Source organism: Manis pentadactyla, chromosome 10 (assembly GCF_030020395.1).
Source record: "Manis pentadactyla isolate mManPen7 chromosome 10, mManPen7.hap1, whole genome shotgun sequence".
In the NCBI taxonomy this organism is placed as follows: Eukaryota; Metazoa; Chordata; class Mammalia; order Pholidota; family Manidae; genus Manis; species Manis pentadactyla.
Genome location: NC_080028.1, coordinates 75,869,433 through 75,888,704, shown reverse-complemented (window position 1 = coordinate 75,888,704; position 19,272 = coordinate 75,869,433). Strand labels below are relative to the sequence as shown.

General features: G+C 46.7%; 1 protein-coding gene across 1 annotated transcript in view; it reads left to right on the top strand.

The window, feature by feature from the left end:
* The first annotated feature begins 5,028 nt into the window (after positions 1-5,028).
* Positions 5,029-19,272, top strand: part of PDILT (protein disulfide isomerase like, testis expressed) — a 32,428-nt gene continuing 18,184 nt past the window's right edge. The window contains exons 1-2 of the mRNA XM_036917038.2: positions 5,029-5,256; positions 16,075-16,281. Coding sequence (XP_036772933.2) covers positions 5,055-5,256; positions 16,075-16,281 — 409 coding nt within the window. The 5' untranslated portion in view covers positions 5,029-5,054. The remainder of the gene's footprint in view (positions 5,257-16,074; positions 16,282-19,272) is intronic.

The following is a 19,272-nucleotide window of genomic DNA, read 5'->3' as shown; positions in this document are numbered from 1 at the left end:
GTACTGCGGTTATGTCATTTGACCATGTGGTTCTCAACCTATAGACTGCAAAATAGAATTACCTGGAGAGCTGAAGAGACTCCACAATCAATAGCAATCCATGAATCTCCTTTGGATCCCAATTCAAACAAGCTTAAAATTCATAAGACAATTGTGGTAATTCACATACTGTTTGGTCATTTGATGAGATTGAAGGCATTAATTTCACTTAGTAAGATAATAGTACTGTGATTATGTTTTACTTTTAAAAAGCCCTTATCTTTTAGAGATTCATAATGGAATATTTATGGATGAAATGATATAAAGCTTAGGTCTGGCTTCAAAATAGTTCAGGACAGGGAGTTGATGAAAGTATAAACGAATTAAGATCGGTAGTGACAATAACTGAATTTGAGTGACACGTACCTTGGGGGTACATTCTAGCATTCTCTTATTTTTGTGTTTGCTCAAAATTTTCCAAACAGAAAGTTAAAAAAAAATTATCTGAGGAGCTTTTAAAATGTACAGATATCAGGGCCCCACTGTGAGTGATTCTGAATTAACTGGTCTTGGTTGAGACAGACGTGGAGGAAAAATGTTCCTCTACCTTTCCAGGTTCTTCTAGCTGGTCTAAGAATTAAATTTGGCATGAGACAGATTAACAGGAGGAAAAAAAAAGTTTAATTATGTGCACACAGAAGCCCAATAATGAAACTAAGACCTTAATAAATGACCAAGCTGGCAGTTGTTACACTTCTTAGACAAAGAGACAATAAATTTATGAGGAATTGACAGGACAAAGAAAACTTCTGTTCAGGAGCTTCAATTAGTAAGGAATTCTAAGTAGAATCTGATCTGGAGGAGTTAGTAAAAAGGAACAAGCTTTGTTTACCCAGCCTGGTGATAAAAATAGCTCTACCTCCCTGCTCAGGGAGGGTTCTGTTCACCTGAGATATTTATTTCCTGCTTTCTTGGGGGGGTTGGGTGAGGTGGGGTGGGGATGGGGACACAGTGACGTCAGAGGATCTTGCACCAGCTGTTTATTAAGTAACTTTAATTCAAAAGTGGCACATTTTGGGGCAGTCTGCTCTTGACCCAATAAGTCTGCTTGACCCAATAAGAGCCTTGAGTCTGCTCAAGACTAAATATTGTAGTCATAAAAACTCCCCATGGGGTTTTAATGTGTATCCAGGTTTAAGAAGTGCTAATAGAGCACAAACTCTTATCACATTCTCACAACTACACGGGAAGGTGGAGAGTAGTTATGCACTCAGCAGATGGGGTGCTAAACTCTGATAATGGACTTTGCAAATTTGAGGATCTGTGAACAATTCCCACGTCCTAAGATCTGAAGTGTGGGTGTGAGGGCAGTGTGGTATGGAGATTGAAACCCTAAAGTTTGTGAACTTTTCCTCCAGAGGGCCAGATAAATTTTTGGCTTTGATCTCCCTTGCAACTACATAACTCTGCGTTGTACTTAAAGCAGCCACAGACAACAGTAAAGGAACAGGTGTGGCTGCGATCCACTAACACTTTACCATCCAGTAACACTTTATCTACAAGAACAGGCAGCAGGGACCATAGTTTGCTGACCCCTGGTTTAGACCATGCGCATTAGGCTTAGATACTCCTGAGCCCAAATCTTGTCCCTTCTACCAGCTGGGTGATCTTGGATGGGTCTCCGTCTCCGTAAAGTGGGCATTGTACCTACCTCATAGACATGCTGTGAAGGTTAATGAGATGGTGTGTGTAAAGCTCAAATACTAGCTTGGTAGTACATCGTGATCTATTTATCACTACAGGCCAGCATGTAGGGGGCACTGGGTACAATGGAAGCAAAAAGAAGGTGCTGGGGTTTCAGCATAGAGAAGAGACAGGATAGGGCTGCTGAGAGGCTGTGATTTATAAGAAGTATGCATATTTGGTCTTCGTCCACAGTCCCTGCCTCACAGCTCCCAACACCCTGATTTCCTGAGCTATAAGAGCAATGCGAGCATTTTCTGTTATTACATCTGATCTCGTCCTCAGGTCCTGAAACACTTCAGAGCCATAAAGGTGAAACCGGAGTCTCGTCCTTCATAGCAAGTCCCTTTCCAGCACAACCGGGTTTATGTTAATGAAGATGACTTTTGGGCCCCTAAGGGTGGGTCTGAACCAACCAGGAACAGAGGGTTGGAACTTTCAGTGCCCAGAGGCTGAATCAATCACCAACCACCAAGGAGTTAATCAATCATGCCCATGTAACAAAGCCTCCATAAAAACCCCAAAAGGATGGGTGTGGAGAGCTTCCAGGTTGGGAAACCCAGAACAATTGATGTGCCACTGTTCAGGGCCCCAAACCCCACTGGGCAGAGGCTTCTTTGTTTGGGACCCCATCCAATGTGTCTCCCCATCTGGCTGTTGATTTGTATCTTTCAATATCCTATGTAGTAAATTGGTCATCTAATGAGTAAACTGGTTTCCTGTGTTCTGTGAGCCGCTCTAGCAAATAATCAAACCCAAGGACGGGGTCATGGGAACCTCGCTTTATAACCAGGTCGGTCAGAGGCACAGGTAAAAGCATGGTCTTGTGATTGGCTCTGAAGTGGAGGCAGTCCTCTGGGACTGAGCCCTTTACCTGGGGGATCTGATGGTGTGTCTGGGTAGATAGCGTCAGACTTGAGCTGAATTACAGGACACCTGCTAGTGTCCAAATCGCTTGGTGTGGGGAAGTACATGTGTACATACACCTTGGAATTAGGTCCAAGAACCCCAAAGAGTCACTTTCCCAGGACCTCAGAAGCATCAAAGGTGGTTAGCTTTTCTCTCCGTTGGGGCAGGTAACTATCCACGATGTGCAAGGCACGAACCACGGAGTACTCATGATCGAATTCTTTCTGAAAAGCCAGTTCTTGCAAAGTGAGCCCTGGCTTGTGCTGGGGAGGAAGAATTTTCTTCTCCCCTTCAAGGTTCTTCTACCAGTGTAAGAACCAAATTGACCTGGGACATTAAGAGGAGAAAAAAACTACCACCAGTTTTATTACACACGGAGGCCCAACAACGAAACTGAGACCTAAAGAAACGACCAAGGCAGGCAGGTCGTATACATTTTAGTCAAAGAGACAATAAATCTGAGAAGAACTGACAGGACAAAGGAAACAGGCTTGGGACCTTCAATTTATATGGAATTCTAAACAACATTTGAGCTGGGGTAGTAAATTAGTAAAAAAAAATTAACAGCCTTTGTTCATGCAGCCTTCTCTAGCTCTGCTTTCCCTTCCCTGGCGATAAGGACACTACAACTCTTCCCGATTTCAGCAGGTGACAGAGGAGGGTCAGAGTATCCATCCTGCACCAGCTTTTCCTCCAGCTGCTTTAATTCAAAGTCGTCAGTGTGCCCAAGAGACACACCTGGGGCAGCTGCCCTTGGCCGCTACCTTCCAAAGTGCCTGGTCCCCACTATAGTTGCGAAGGCCTGTTCCACAGTTCCCGATCAAAACCCTGATTCTACTGTCTGTTGCCAGCCTCACCCCTCCCCTCCTGTGGCAGGACATGATTGAATGGAGGAGGGTAAAGGGTACCAGGGTTGGGGATGGGAGCCTCGTTGATGTCTAAAAGTGTTCACTGTATGAATTTTGCAGTGAGGCACTAGAGAGGCAAATGAGGTAAAGGGCATGGATTTTGTAGCTCGGTTGCCTGGGTTAAAATCCTGAGTTTAACTTAACTAGCTGTGTGACCTTGGGCAAATTACTTAACCTCCCTGTGCCTCATAGGGATGAAGGCATGGAAAGCACTAGAATCATGCCTGGCACACAACAAATATGTTGAGCCACAAGTACTTTTAAAATTTAGCACTGAGAATTGGTCACAGTTCTCTCTGTATTAGACCATATCAAATTATATTGATCTATTTTTTAAAAAATCCTCAGTTTGCCTATTTCCCAGTGAGTATCAACTGTTGTTCATTCATGCTTCTTGTTCATTTTCCTGCCATAAATGCTAGGTGCCAGGAAAGCAGCAGTCAACAAAGCAGTTAAGATTATAAATATAATCTGAAGAGGGGACCTAGAATATATATATATGCATATTTAGGAATAAGAGTAAATATGTCTTCTTAAGATATTCAAGTGGTCTGTATGCTACACAGGGAAACAGCTCTATGCTTGAGAACATGCAAAGATCTGAGGAGTGGATCCTATGCTCCAAACTGATAGAGAAAACTTACGTTCCTAGGGACAGTGGAGCATATAGAGGGAGAAGCAGCTTTTGACCCAGACCGTTCTAACAGTTAAGAATTGCCCCCACCCCGAAAAAAGAAAAGAATGAGGAAGAAAAGAGGAAAGGAAATCATGTCGTAGATCTAATGCATGCTTTTTATGGGAAGGTATCTAAGATATATTTCATAGCACTGAGCAAGAAAATCAGAACACCAAACAATATGCCTATGTGATTCCATTTATGTTCAAAATTGTACTTGCAAATGTCATTCATACACGTATTCATTCCAAACTGTTAAAAATAGCTTTCTCAGGGGCAGGATTATGGGAGATATTTTTATTTCCTATTTCACATGTATTTATTGCAATGTTTGGAATTTTCACATTATAACTTTCAAGAGGAGTATTTACACTTGTGGAGAAAATGTGTTCAAAAATCAAATGGGGTACACGAATGGGAAGTGAGGTAGTAAGCTCCCCAACATTAGGGATATTCAAGCAGGAGTGAACATGAAGCAGAGGTTGTGATGGGGGACTGGACCAGTCATCTATGAGATCCAGGGGCTCACCCCAGGACGCTGGAGTGGCACTCCCCTCTGGAAAAGTCTCACCTACTATCTGGGGGCCAGCAACTAGTGTGTGATTCAGCTTCTTGCTGCTCTGAGTGAGGCTCTGCTGCTCGGAGCTAGCCTCGTGCAGTTTACATGGAGCCTGAGGTTAACCTAACTAGGCTTTGGGGGCCTGCTGGGAAGTTCTCCAGGCCCAGCTGGCCCAGCAGGGAGGGAGAGGAGGAGGGAGCAGTGACGTGGGGCATGGGGCCTCGCCGCCACCTGTGCTGATAAGGGCTCCTGTTCTTCCTCCTGCCCCTGTAGGACAGCCATGGAGCTGCCCTGGATGCCCCTGCTGCTGGTGGCCTCTTGTGTCTCCACTCTCCAGGGCTCACCAGAGAGCAATGTCCAAGAGGCCAGCATCAACCTGTACCAGCCCTTGCACATCGTGGAAGAAGGCAACCTGCTGGTGCTAACATCCGCCGGCTTGACCCAGATGCTGAACCAGACCCGCTTTCTCATGGTGCTTTTCCGTGAGTGCCTCCAACTCTGGGGTGGTGGTTGATAAGTGGGGTGACACCTTCCTCCTTGCTCTTGGGTGCTGGAGGAGTTTATTATATATTGCTAAACATATGAAAACATATTATGAAACTTCAAAAAATAATATGTGTATAGCATCACCCCCAATTTCCAGAGGAGAATACTGAGGTTCAGGGAAGTTAAGCAAGTTCAAGATACTATGTTGCTACTTTAGTCCTGGTTTGTATGTGGCTCCTCTGTCCCACTGAAGTCAAGGAGCCAGGCTTTAGCTTCAGGTGTGTTCACCATTCAGAACCTTAGTTTTCCCCTCTGTAAAATGGGCATGAATGTGATGAACCCTGCTGGATTGTTGTGAAGATTAAATGAGATACTACATTAAATTGCTGGAACACAAGCAGAGAACAGTACATGATTTGGTTATGGGCAAGCTCTGGAGAAAAGAGGCTTAAGAGGCCATCACCTTTGTCTAAATTACATTCTTTAGGCTGTTTTTCTCTGCATCAGCAGACATTTTAGAGAAGGAACAGATTTCTTTTTCCCGAGGTACAGAGCTGTGTCTTGGGAGCGGGTGGAGGAGTTAAGAGCTTTCACACAGTGAGCACTTACTGGATGCTGGGCGCCGCCCTGAGCAGCTTGCTAAACGTTGTCATTTAATCCTCACCACCACCAGGCATGCTGGCACTATTTGTCTCCCAATTTTATAGCTGAGGAAACAGAAGCTCAGAGAGGCCAAGTGGTTTGCCCAAGGGCACACAGCTCCCAGGTGGGGACCACAGATGCTGTGCTCTACTACTTCCTACATGCAAGAGGCCATCACCTTTGTCTAAATTACCTTCTTTGGGCTGTTGTTCTCTGCATCAGCGGTGAACACTGGAATCCAGAGTCCTGCCTTCAGAGCCTCTCCTGGGAAGTGGCTGGCTCTATGTCAGGCTCCAAGGCCTGTTTCCAGGATGTCAGACCTGACTAGCTCCTGGGTTCCCGGGGGCCCGGCAGGCAGCACTGTGCAGGGTGCGCACCTTCCCTTCTTGGTTTCTGTGCCTTCTACACAGCCCCTCCCTCAGGTCCCCCCCCTCCGCTCTCTCCCCCACTGCTGCTGGGGTACAGCCATTTCTCCCCTCCCTATCCTTGCCCTCCCCTAACCATAAACCCCTTACAGCATCCCTTTTCTCTCCAGTTTGACCAGAGCATGCAGTGGGATGTTGTAAAGGTTCATAGTCCTAGGCTCTAATGCTGGGGTCATGCTGTCACTTGCTGGTCAGGGGACCTGGGGCAAGTGGCCTTGCTTACTCAGAGTCTCTCTTAAATTTGACTGTGAAATGGAGAATTTAATATTATTATATATATAATTGCTAGAGTGCTTAACACACTGTCTGGGGCATAATAAGAGCTAATGCACATGTTGGCTGCCTCCTCTTTGTCATCATTACTAGTTTCCTCATCAGTGTGAAAGGGCTAAGGGTTGCTCCCTTGCAGGTTGCAGTGGCGATGATGGGCTCAGACGTTCAGTCATTAGCTCCCGGTGAGCCCTCGCGGGGCAGAGCTGCTGCTATTGTACTAATTCTGATTCAGCCCACTTTACTCAGCTCTGTGCAGTCCCAGGCCTGGGTAGGCCCTGTGGGGGTCCCAGAGAAAAGGGGCCCTGGTTTCTGCTCTTGAAGACTTTACAGTTTAAGCCAAGAATGACACCAGGCATGAGAAACTCTTTAAAATCCTACTTATACTACAAGAATAGTCTATAAATTCCATATGCTGGGTGCCCCAAGGAGAAGCTTCTTCCAACTGCAAACCAGCTGAGCAGCTTTCCCTGGCTTGCCTCCTACATGTTTGTGTCTTGGAATGCACAAAGGGACTCCCAGGCCAAGGCAAATGCACCTTGAAGCTGGGAGTTTGGCTTCTATAGAATCTATGGTTGCTGGCATCAGTATTTATCAAAGGCTCCATGCCAAGCATTGGTAAATCCTTAAGAGTTGTTCTTAGTCTGAATCACCCACACACCTTGGTTCGTAAGTGACATTAAGGTTTGGTTTAAAGTCATGGGCTTGGGAGCCAGGCAACTGTGAATAAGAAGCCCAATTCTGCCATGAACTTAGGTGTGTGGCTTTAGATACATTTCTTTGTGTCTTACCTTCTTTATCTGTGAAGTGGGAATAACAGAAGTGGTGGCGTCATCATAGGGATTAACTGAGAGTATCTGTGGAGAACCTGGCACATGGAAGATGCTGAGTAAATGAGTATCCATCCTCCCTTGGCCCTGTGACACCTAAACAGATGCAGTTACTCAACTTTCTGTCAGACAGGACTGGGATCAGCTTCAAGTAATTAAGAATCTGCTAATGATGGCTTAAATTGTGGGCCAGTGATAAGCAGTCAGTGACTGTCCTAATAGCTCCACTGGGTCGAGAACGAGGCTCTTTCTAGCTTTTCACTCCACCAAGCTTGACATGTTGTCACAAGATGGCCATGGCACCTCCTGCATTGCGGCACACATTTTCGTTAGGAAAAAAGGGGGACAAATAACAAAGGGACAAAATACATTCCAGCCAAGTATGTCCCTTGAAAAAAAACTTCTATAAGTTCCACCAGTAACATTAGTTGTATCTTATTGGCTAGAACGGGGTCCATGGCTATTCCTAACCAAGCAGTCTGGAATGGTGAATGTTTTAGGTTTCCAACCTCTGTGGTGAAGGAAGCAAGAGAAAAGGATATTCACAGTATTAGATTCAAGTTGTAGCGTAATTTAAATGTGCCAAATGTCTTATTAGTTCTTTGCATATTTTGGGCTCAATTAATGCTAGATGAATAAAGTCCTTAAAGGAAATGATTTCTAAAATTGATTGCCTACTTTTGCACTCAAACTCCTTCTTTGTTCTGATTTGATTAGATACATTAATAATCACTGTGTTAGGGAAAACTGACTGCTACAACAACCCCAAAACTAGGTTTAAAAGTTTCATTTCTTGCTTGTATTTTTGTCCCACACTGGTCTGCAGAGGAGCTCTGCTCCACACAGTCATTCAGGCACCCAGGTTCCTTCCAGTGACTTGAGTCAATCCAGTGACTCAAGCATCTCTAGGGCTAGAATATCCCACTGAATCCTCTGCCCCCAGCCAGAAAATGGATTGAGAGACAGAGGACGTGCTTCTGAGCTAGGCCAGACTTGGAAAAGGTGCACAGCAGTGCTACTCAAAGTGTGGTCCATGGACCTGCGGCGTCAGCATCACCCAGGAGCTCATTAGAAATGCAGAATACTGGGCCTCACTGGTATACTGCATCAGAATCTGCATTCTAACATTTCAAGGTGATTCACATACACATTACAGTGTGAGAAGTTCTGGTATCACATCATTTCTACTCACATTCCATTGGCCAGATTGCCTTCAATGGCCATAGCTAGAGACAAGGGAGACCAGGAAATGAAGTCTAACAGTGTAAAAGCCAGAGGAAAAACAAACAGGGTTTGGAGCACACATGACATTGTCTGCCTTAATCACATTGTACCTCTTTTTTGCTGTCGAAGCCTTAAATGGCCTTTGATCAAAAACAACTTAAAGCTGGTCTGGCTGAATGGTAGCCCGGTGGTATAAGCTCTTCAAGACAGTGAACTACCAGGAAAAGGTTTTGCTTCTGGGTAGGAATGTCAAGGACTATTTCCTCCATGAGGCTGACTTTCTAGACTTTGTTTATCTCTGGCTAACATTCCAAAGACATCTGGTTCCCAAATTCAACGCACACTTGCCAGTTCCTACCTTCCATATGTGTCTGCAGCCCCAACCTGAAGCCCTGGTCCCTAGGAGCCCATGAGCCCATTCTCTCTGGTTCTCTCTGACCTCTTTGGCTCACTTTCTCAGTTCTTCCTTATGCCTCCTCTTTCCCATAACCCTGAAGCCAAGGCTGTGACAAGCAGCCCATGGACCGAAAGTGGCCAGCAAGTAGGTCATGTTTGGCACATGCACTTTTAACACACTTTCAACAATTGGGAGATTTCAAAATTAAAACTGAATTCACATCTGCTATTGAAACAACAAATTTAGAAGCACTGGCCCACATTCCTACAAAGTGACAACTGGTTGGAGCTGAATTATTTCCCCTTTTGAACAGAATACATGCCTATCGGTTTGCCACGTCCCTGTCCAGCCAACCCCACATAGTCCACACACTTTGCATGACAGAGCACACATCTTAACACATTTAGCCTCCCCAGAATGGCAGAGCAGGTGAGCAAGAGTGGGGAGCCTGTCCTGTCCCCGTGAGAATGTGGGTCTGCCCCGTCAATCAGGGCAGAAGGCAGAGTTCATGGCTCTGTGGGGCTCTGACATAATTTAAGATTGACACTGAACCTGGGACTATAGTGAAAGTCAATCAGTTTTACATTCCTTAATTACATTTGAGGACAACCAATTTGAATACTTTAAACTCACAGCATTCCCACCAGCACGTATTTGAGAGCAGTGAACACCAGCAGAGATTTTGTTATCTAAAAGAAGACAAACTCATTATGATCAAATATTTGACTCCTTCCAATACACCGTTTCAATCAAAATGAGTTCTTAAAAACTGGCAGACCTTCTAAGTGACCTTTGGAAAAATTAATCACTTGGGGAAAGCATTATAAAAGCTTCTTTCCAGGAGTAAATGAGCTCTTCACAAAAAGGATTTTTCTGATATCGTCCCCAGGGACATTCTGCACAGTAGCTCAGTCCTCAGCAGCTGCCCAGCTTCTCATCTCTCTGAGGACTCCAGGCTCAAGAGCCAATGGTCAGTAGAACCTTTTCTCTTGGATGTCCTCAGCACCTTTGATTCACTTCCAACAAACTGCTTCTTCTCATGTTCTGCCTAACTGATGGCAGAGCTATCTACCCAATGTCAAAGTCGGAAATCTCAAGGGCATTCTTGATGCCTCTTATTCTCACATCTAACCCCCCACCAAGTCCTGTTGAAACCATCTCCTGAAGTCCTCTACAGTCTCCAGTTTTCCCCTTAGTTCCTGCATCATCATGCCCCATCTGAAGCACTACTACAGCCTTTTAGGGGTCTCCCTGCCTCTTCCAATGCTATCTCCATAGTGCACACAGAGAGATTTCTTAATAAAATGCATATCTGATTGGGTCACTCCCTGATTAAAAACTCTCAGTGATTCTCTAAGACTGAACATGACTACAATGTCCTCTGCTTGATCTAGCCTAGGCCCACTTCCTTACGCCACTTCAATGCTGTGCTGTAGACCCTGAGTGGTTTGTGGTTACCAGGTAGGTCACACTGGCTCAGACCTCAGGGCCTTTGCCCTTGCAGTGCCTTCTGCTCATAGTGTCTTTCTTGCACTTATTCCCCTGGATTGTGAAGTTTAAAATCATAGAGTTGGCTTGTCAGGAAGCTTTGTTCACCCTCATCTAGTCTGACTAGGGGGTCCAGTCATAGCGCTCTGCACCCCCGCGTCATAGTTTGCCACACTGCATTGAAACTGCTTTCAAACTTGTGTGGTCCATGGGGCCAGGGATCAAATCTTATTCATGGCTTGATTGGTAACATGGGGTGTTGTTCTTGGAGCATGGTAGGCCAGCAGAAATAGTGAATGAATGAATGAATGAATGAATGAATGAAAGAAATGAGCTTTCCTTTGGCTCTTAATGTTCTCCACGAATGGGACAAGGAGAGAAAGGAAGGCTATATTTAGTAGGAAGGGGTCAAAATGAGATTTATCAGGAGGCATCTCTAGAGTCATTTGGAAGTGCCTCTAAAGCAGAATTGGCAAGGGTCTGTCCTGGAAGCAGGTTAGATTTTGATAGTGATGAGGATGAAGATGGTGATGATGATGATTGTGATCATGGCCACTTATTAAGCTTCTGTATTTGAGGCACTGTGCTTGATCTCTTGGTCTTTATTTTATATATAAGGCAAAGAAGTCTCAGACAGGTTGAATAATGTACCAAAAGTCACACAACTTATAAGTAATGAGGCCTGGATTTTAGACCAGGTTTGACACTAAAACCAGTGATCAACCCATTTTATAAAACTGTGCTGATAATTGGAATATTTGCTTATTTATTTATTTATTTACTCACCATTCATTAAATATTTACTGAATACCTATTATGTGCCAGATATACTTCTAGGCACAAAACAGGTGGACATCCTTGCTTCATGGAACTTATATTCCACAGCTGTGAGACTCAAGGTAAACAGATACAGAGTAAAAAATGAAGCATGTCTTGTGGTTAAAGATGCTATGGAGAAAAATAGAGGACAATAGGTAGTGTAAGGGGTAAGTATAAATGGGACTGTGAGTTTACATAGGGTGGCCAGGGAAGGCCTTCCTGAGAAGGTGACAGTTCAGAAAGACCTGAAGATAGCAACCCATGCATATATCTGAGAAGAGAGCATTTTGGGCAGAGGGAACAGCAAGTGCAAAGGCCCTGGGGTGGGAATGTGCCAGGGTGGCTAAAGCTGAGGTGCTGAAGAGCAGTTGGAGATAAGAACAGAAAGGAGGTGCAGATCCTTCAGGGCTTTGGAGGCCATTCTGATGGTCAGACAAATTGCTAGCTGGCCCCCGAGGATCTAGAAGAGGCTGATGACCATTCTAAAGTCCCCATCGCCTGTGAGCACCTCTGTACTGTAAGTGGCCCTATGGAATGGGGAGAGGGTGGTTCTCAGAATACATTTCCATGTCTGATCTGGCTTGGCCTAAAGTAGGGTTTCTCATCTTCACCACTACTGACATTTTGGCTGGATAACTGGTGTGTGTGTGTGTGGGTGGTGGGGGAAGGCTGTCCTGTGCTGTAAAACTGTAAGATGCTTTAGTAGCACAGCCTCTACCCACTAGAGATGGGTAACGCCAATACCACGTATGTCATGACTCCAAAAGTGTCTCCAGCTATGGCCAGATGTTTCCCATTTAGAACCAAAGTCTAAAGACAGGCAGATTCCAGCTCCCTGGGCTGGAGGCTAATCTCCAGTCTCTACCTTCCCTCCTCCCCCCTCCACCAGCCTCTCCCCTGACTCACACTGGCTTCTCAGAAAAGGGAACCTGGGGTTATCTGCTAGAGACCCAGACAAACACTGATTCTAGGTCCATTAACCATTAACATATCTACACCCCAGGCAGGCAGAGAGTCCCTGCCTGTTCTAATATGACCCTGTGCCCCATTTGCTTAACCTAAAACCCACTGAAACCCATGTGAGAGCCAAACAACAGGCCTAGGCTTGTGTTCGATGACTCGGTGCTGGTCACGCTTGTCTCCCTTTTCCTGGGAACCAGAAGATTTGCTGAGGATCCTGACATCTCCATAGGATCCTCCCTTCCCAAAGAGAACCCGGTCAGAGCGAGATCAAGGATTCCCCATCTACGTCCTCATAGTGGTTAATGTTCACTGGACACTTCTGTGCCAGAACTTTGCACAGCTTGTCTTACTATGTAGGATCTTCTCAAGGTGTAGAATCTATTAATATCCCATTCTGTAGATGAGGAAACTGAGGCTCAGAGATGTTTAGAAACACCTTGCCTGGGCCGCAGGTGCTGTTCGCCACCCTAACTGTCTGTGTTATGAGATAACATAAGGAATCCATGTTCACTGAGTGCCCAGATATGCCAGACAATGAGCTCTAGCTGGAGCATAGGACGTAAAGAAGGCTGAACCTATAGGAGCTCTCAGCCTTCCAGCAAAGGGCCCCTGCCCATCCACGGCCCACTGGGCATTGTGCTACCACCTGAATTGTCTCCATGCCTGGACCAAATGGGCATTTCCAGTTGGCCAAGGCAGGCACAGGCACCCAGACCTGAGGGGTGGATGCATTCCCTTCACCTTTACAGTCTTGGTAGTCAGGCTTTCAGAGTCCAGAAGTAAGACTGATTTGCAAATTTTAAGAGGACAGAAACCAAAAAATAGGACAGTAAATCATTAAGAGTGGATTTGGCTCTACAGATTCCCTCTGCTCTGACAGAAACTACCCAGAGCAGGGGAGATGGAAACAGCTCCATCCCTACCCTCCAGGAAATAGGAACCTTTTTAATACCAGCTTACCTATAAGGTCAGTCAGAGCATGGATCTTGGAGTCAGTCAACCTTAGAGTTGAATCTCAGCCTAACCGCTTCCTAGCTGTAGGATCTCTAAGATTCTGCCTCCTTGTCTGTAATATTCCTTGACTGTAATGGCAGATGACTCAAAGGGTTGTTCTGAGGATGACCCAAGGAGATGCATGTAACACTGCACAAAGCGTTTGGCATACTAAGTGCTCAATAAATGTAGCTGTTGTTATCACTACTGTCATTGTCACCATCCTCCTCTTCCTCCTTCAGGTTGCTCTGGTCAAAATCTGAGTCCTCCTTGACTCCTCATTATATTCCACATCCCACCCACTGATAAATCCAGTCACCACCTTCACCACCTCTCTAGAGTCTTGTCACTTCTCACCCCTTCCATTGTCATTATCCTGGGGCAAGCCATTGCCACCTTTCACCTGGCTGTCACAGTGGCCTCTGACTGGTCTCCCTGAACCCACTTTTTTTTCCTTTGGTCTAATTTCCATATAACAGTCAGTAGAATCCAGTTAAAATGTAAGATCACATCTAACTTTGCCCCAAGCCCTCTAATACCTTTCTGCAACATCTATTCAGCAGCCTCCAAGGCCTTGTGTCATCTGACCTGTACCCCAGCTTACTCTGCTCTAGGCCCAGTGACTTCTTGTCTTTCTCAAACGTGTTTCACATGCTCCCACCCCAGGGCCTTTGCACTTAGAGTTCCTCTGCTTGGAAACCCTCTCCTTCCAGATATCCACATAGCTGCTCCCTCACCAACTTCAGTGTTTTTAAAAACTGTCCTTCTTGAGGAGGCCTCATTTAACCTCCATACTTAAACTCAATTCCTGTGACATGCCCAAATTTCAGCTCTGCCTCTTTCATCTCCATAGCACTTAGCATCTAATGCAGCACATTTTTTGCCTATTCTCTGCTTTCTCCAATGAGAGCAGGGATTTTTATGTTCCTTGTTAAAGCCTCAGAACCCAGAACTGTGCCTGGCATATGGCAGATCCTAAAAAACATTTGTTGAATGGGTGGATGGATTCCCATTACTATTATTGCTCAGAGCCGTCCAGCTCACCCTCAGGGACCAGCATTCCAGCAGCCACAGCCTCTTTCTCTACCTTTCACTGGGCTGTGTGTGGAGCCTCTAACACTCCACCATTTGGACAATTATTCTTTGTTTTTCTCGTGCCCTGAGCTTCTTCCCTTAGAAACTCAGATTTGGACCCCATGTCAGTCAGCAACCCTGAGCCAGCCATGGCTGAATCCACTGGGAAGCCCAAGGGACAGAGCGGCTGGCAACAGGCCAGTGCCTGCTGGTGGTGATGGATGGAGGGCAGTGAAGGCAGTGATGGTGACAAAGCAGGCAGTGGAGAGGGATCGATCTACTAGGGAGGAGAAAAGACCACTTCCCTTCCATTGATTGGAAGTTTAATGAAAACAATCGTTCACTTTTCGGGTTCCATCACAGGAACAGGTGTGCTGACCGGCACTGGGTGTGCGCCAGCTGTCCCGGAACTGGCTTTCTGGGTTCTGTTTCACAAAAGACCTCTCTGTTGGATTTGGAACTTGCCCATGGCAATGGAGGTGATGTGCACTTTTCTCCAAGAGCTCCAGATGCATGGGGGCGGGGAGCTGAGAAACAGAAAGTGTTCAGGCTTGAAAGGGCATCAGTGCCCTGCCCTGGCGTGGCCTGCCAGCCACAGGCGTGAGAGCAGTGAGGGACCAGCCGTCTCAGTGTTATCAGGAGCAAGGCAGGCAAACTCGAGTGCCTTTTAATTCCCTTCCATTTAGACTGGGATGCCTTGCCTGCTGCCAGGGTCACATGCCAGCTCCCAGAGACTGGTTTCCGGAAAAGCACTCCCTACTCCCCACCCCTGCCCCACTGCCCTTCAGTGTCAGGGGCCAAGGAATCTTCATCTTCGAGACTATGAGGTCTCTTTGACACCCCCTCCCCAAGAGGAAGGCTCAGAGTGGGGCGGGGAGCTGCATTACCTCTCCCTACCTCCCCCACTGCCCCCACCTGGCCTTCCTTCCTGACAAACCCCTGCAATAGTAAATGCAGCTACAGGACGACTTGGGGACTCAATTTGGCCTGTTAGCTCCAGGATTTTCCACCAGATGGCACTAATGTCTTCTCATGTGTGTGTGTTTCTCGCTGTCCTGTAATTTCTGACCCTAGAAATTTTGCAGTAGTAGTAGTAATAATAATACCTGTGTCCTTTCCATGTGCTAGGCAGTGTGCTAAAGGTGTGACATGCTCAGCAGAGATTAGAGAGCTAGGCAGAGGGGGTCTGGATCCCCACTATACCTCTTATGGCCACATGGCCTTGGGTGAGTGGGTCATTTCTGTGCTCATCAGTTTCTGCATGTATAAAATTGAAAGAATAAACAATACCTACCCCATAGGGATACTGGGAGGATTAAATGGCTTAATCCATGTAAATTGTTTAGAAAACAAGAAGCACTATATAACTGATTGTTAAGTAATCCTATTTGACTGACAACTTCATGAGGTAGCCACTATTATTTCCCCCATTTTACCTGTAAGGAAAGTGGGGCTCAGAGACACTGAATGAGGTGCTCAAAGCTGTGCTGCTGCCAGCATTCCTGAAGCCAAAGATCCCTGACGTGTGCCTCCCAAACTGGAGAAATATTTTCGTATTTCTGAAAATTTACCCATTAGCAGAAGAGGAGGAGAAAGGCCCGGGAGCTAAGGAGGTCAAAGCAAACCTCCTCAAAGGGCGCTGGGGAGGGGGTGGCTCTTAGGGTTGCTGTCTCACACTGGCTCTTTCAGAAAACCCATCCTCACGGCCGTCCAGGGACCTGGCTGAGGAGCTGGGCAAAGCTGTGGAGATCATGGGCAAAGGCAAGAATGGGCTCGGCTTCGGCAAAGTAGACATCACTGTGGAGAAGGAACTTCAAGAGGAGTTTGACATTAAGAAGGCCCCAGAGTTGATGCTGTTTTTTGAGGGCAACAGGTCGGAACCCATCAGCTGCAAAGGTAACTGTGCCTGCATGTCAATCAAGGCAATGCTAACTATGCAAACACATAAACACTAGCATTCTGGTAGCTTAACAGAATTACGGGTTTATTTCTTGCTTACTTACGGTCCAGTTGGCAGGCAGTGGGTGGAGGTGGGGGATTCTGCTCCACACAGTCTTTCAAGAACCTAGGTTCCTTCCCTAGGGCGCCTGGGGCACAGGGACAGAGGACTGCCACGGGCAGTGTTCACGGCCCAGGCCTAGAAGTGTCTAACGTCACTTCTGTTCTCATTCCACTGGCCCACATTCTGTTACATGGCCCCACCCAGCTGAAAGGCTGAGTCAGGACACAGGCCCTGCTCTGTGTCCAAAAATAAATTTTGGTGATCTCGTAGCTGCCTCTACCATGGCTTGCCTCTCAGCTGGTAGGCCCCAGGAATGCCAGAGGTGGGATAGCAAGGAGCATGATTTATAAACTGCCAGAGAGAAAGTGAGTTCCTAACTCCCCCAACACTTCTTATCCAAACCTTCTGCTTTAGAAAGGTTTGGACAGGGTCTCAGCACAAGGAAGCAGCCCATCAGCCTAAGCTGACCAGAGGGGAGACTGGGAGATGATGGGACAGGACGGGCTTGGGACAAGCTGACTACCAAACACGTTAGCTTCTATCATCATCCATTTCATTAACTCACTCATTCACTTATTCAGTGCTCTTTTATTGAGAACCTGCCAGGTGTCAAGCTCTATCTTGATGTCAAGGATGCCTGAGAAACTATGTGCCTCAGTGTGGCACATGGCAGGTCCTAATTTTTAAAAATGTTAACTATATGAATACATAATATGCCTCATGGGTGGCTGGCTGGAATAAATCTGATGAATACAGATGTGCCCAGCACAGCCTGTACTACACCGGTAGAATGCTCCCATTATATGAGCGTTGAATGCTTGAACCTCAGGAAACTGAGACTGCCTTTTGTGAGGCCTGGCATTTAGCAGGTTTGCAATAAGCCTGTTTGTGTTTTTGCAAGAACCAAAGGGGCCTAGTGAGTGCCAGGTGCAGTGGCTGCAGGATGCCCTGCAGTGCTCAGAAATGGACACAAGGGGGCATGAGACACACAGGCCAGCCTTGAGGAAGGTGCTGCAAAAGGGCCAACCTTGGGGCTGGTTACATAAAAGACCTGGCAGTAGAGGGGCTCCCAGCAGGCTTGTGGGGTTGGGTGGGATGTGTGTAATGGTGGTGGGGGTGGGGGTGTGTCACAGAAGAGATGGGGAGAGAGGGCAGGATAAGTAAGAGAGGGGACAGAGACTGCTGCTTCCTATAGACTGAGTGACGGCCCTCAACAGTGGGGACACTGAGGTTCAAGCATTCAATGCACATATAATGGGAGCATTCTCCCAGCATAGTACAGGCTGTGCTGGGGACACATGGATCCCGAGAGAGGAGTCCTTTGTGACAGGCTGCTTTTTAGCGTGGGCTGCAAAGAAATAAGAAGCACCAGGACACTCTATCCAAGAAGTCCCTATCTGCTCCTGGAGTGGCTTAGGTTCTGGGATGCCCTCACTTCCTGAAGGATGGGAGAGGTCTGACTCCACGGAGGGCAACACGGTGACAATGTGGCAACTTGTGGTGGGAGCCAGTGCCAGGGACCTCCTCTGCCAGGCAGGAAGCTCCATCATCACTTCCTCCAGGAAGTCTCCCCTGACTGCCCAGGTCCAGGGTGCCTGCCCCTCTTCTGGGGTCCCACAGCACCTGTGCTTCCCCTTCAAGGCCCTCATTTCACAGACTTGTATCTGCTCCTCATTGTCTACGGAGAGCACAAGGGCAGGCTGTTCTCACTTGGATTCCCGGGTCCTCTGCCGAGGCTGCCAGAACAGCAGACTCCCTCTGGCTTCCAGTCCTCACTAATGCCCTCAAGGAGCAATCACTTCCTCTTGTGGAATTTCAATTTCCTCATCTGTAAAATGGGGACAGTGACCATATCTACCTCCTAGGGTTACTGGGAAGATGAAGTAAGTTTGCAAGACTCAAGGCCTGACACACATTCGAAGCATTTATGTGTTCCAGGCACTGTTCTAGTCCCTTCCCACAGTCACAGCCCAATGTGGGAGGTGCTTTTACAGACGGGGAAACTGAGGCACAGAGTGGCAGAATAACTTCCTCAAGGCTCCCCAGCTAATAAGCAGTGGGACCCACAAATACATTCTTGCAAAGGGCCAGATAAATATTTTAGGTCTTACAGGCCAGATAATCTCTGAGGCAACTACTTAACTGCTGATGCAGCCATACATAAACAAATAGGAGTGGGTTGTGTTCCCATAAAACTTAATTTATAAAATCAACTGGCAGGCCAATTTGGCCCAACACTACAGCTGACCAACCCCTGCTCTACATTGTACTATACTCTAAGTAAATGTCAGATGTGGTTATTATTAGTAAATGATTCGTTTCCTGACCCTTATCCACTGCTTGGAACACTTAGGTGCTTAATGAATCATTTTCGCATTTGAATGAGATGGAATTACAAAGGCCCAAAGCAGGCAGGCTGGGGTAAGGAGCTAACCCATATTTTTACTGAGCTTGCCCACCCCCTTATTCCTCAGTTACCCCCAGCCAGGGAAAGAGGCAGAGAGATGCAGGGAGGCAGCAAGGCCTGGAATTTAGGATACCACCAGCTATGAGAATTTAGCCAGCCTTCCAATGTCCCATTTCCTAAACAGGGTGAATAATGCCAGACTTGACCGGGCTTCCCTGAACTGACAGGGTGCAGTTCTTTGCTGGTTTTCTGCACTGTGACTTTTACAAAAACCTGCCCAGGAGGCAGGAGGGGTTTGGTTCCTGTTGGGTCAAAGCCATCGTCCTGTTTCTCCTCTAGTCTCCAAGGACTGATGGTGGGAGTCCTGGCCTTGGCCATCGCGGTGGAGGGGGGGAGACTCAGGTTGCCTCCAGGGCTTCAATTACTGATGCATTCACAGCTTGTGCCTGGAAATATGCTGCCCAGCGCCAGCCCCAGT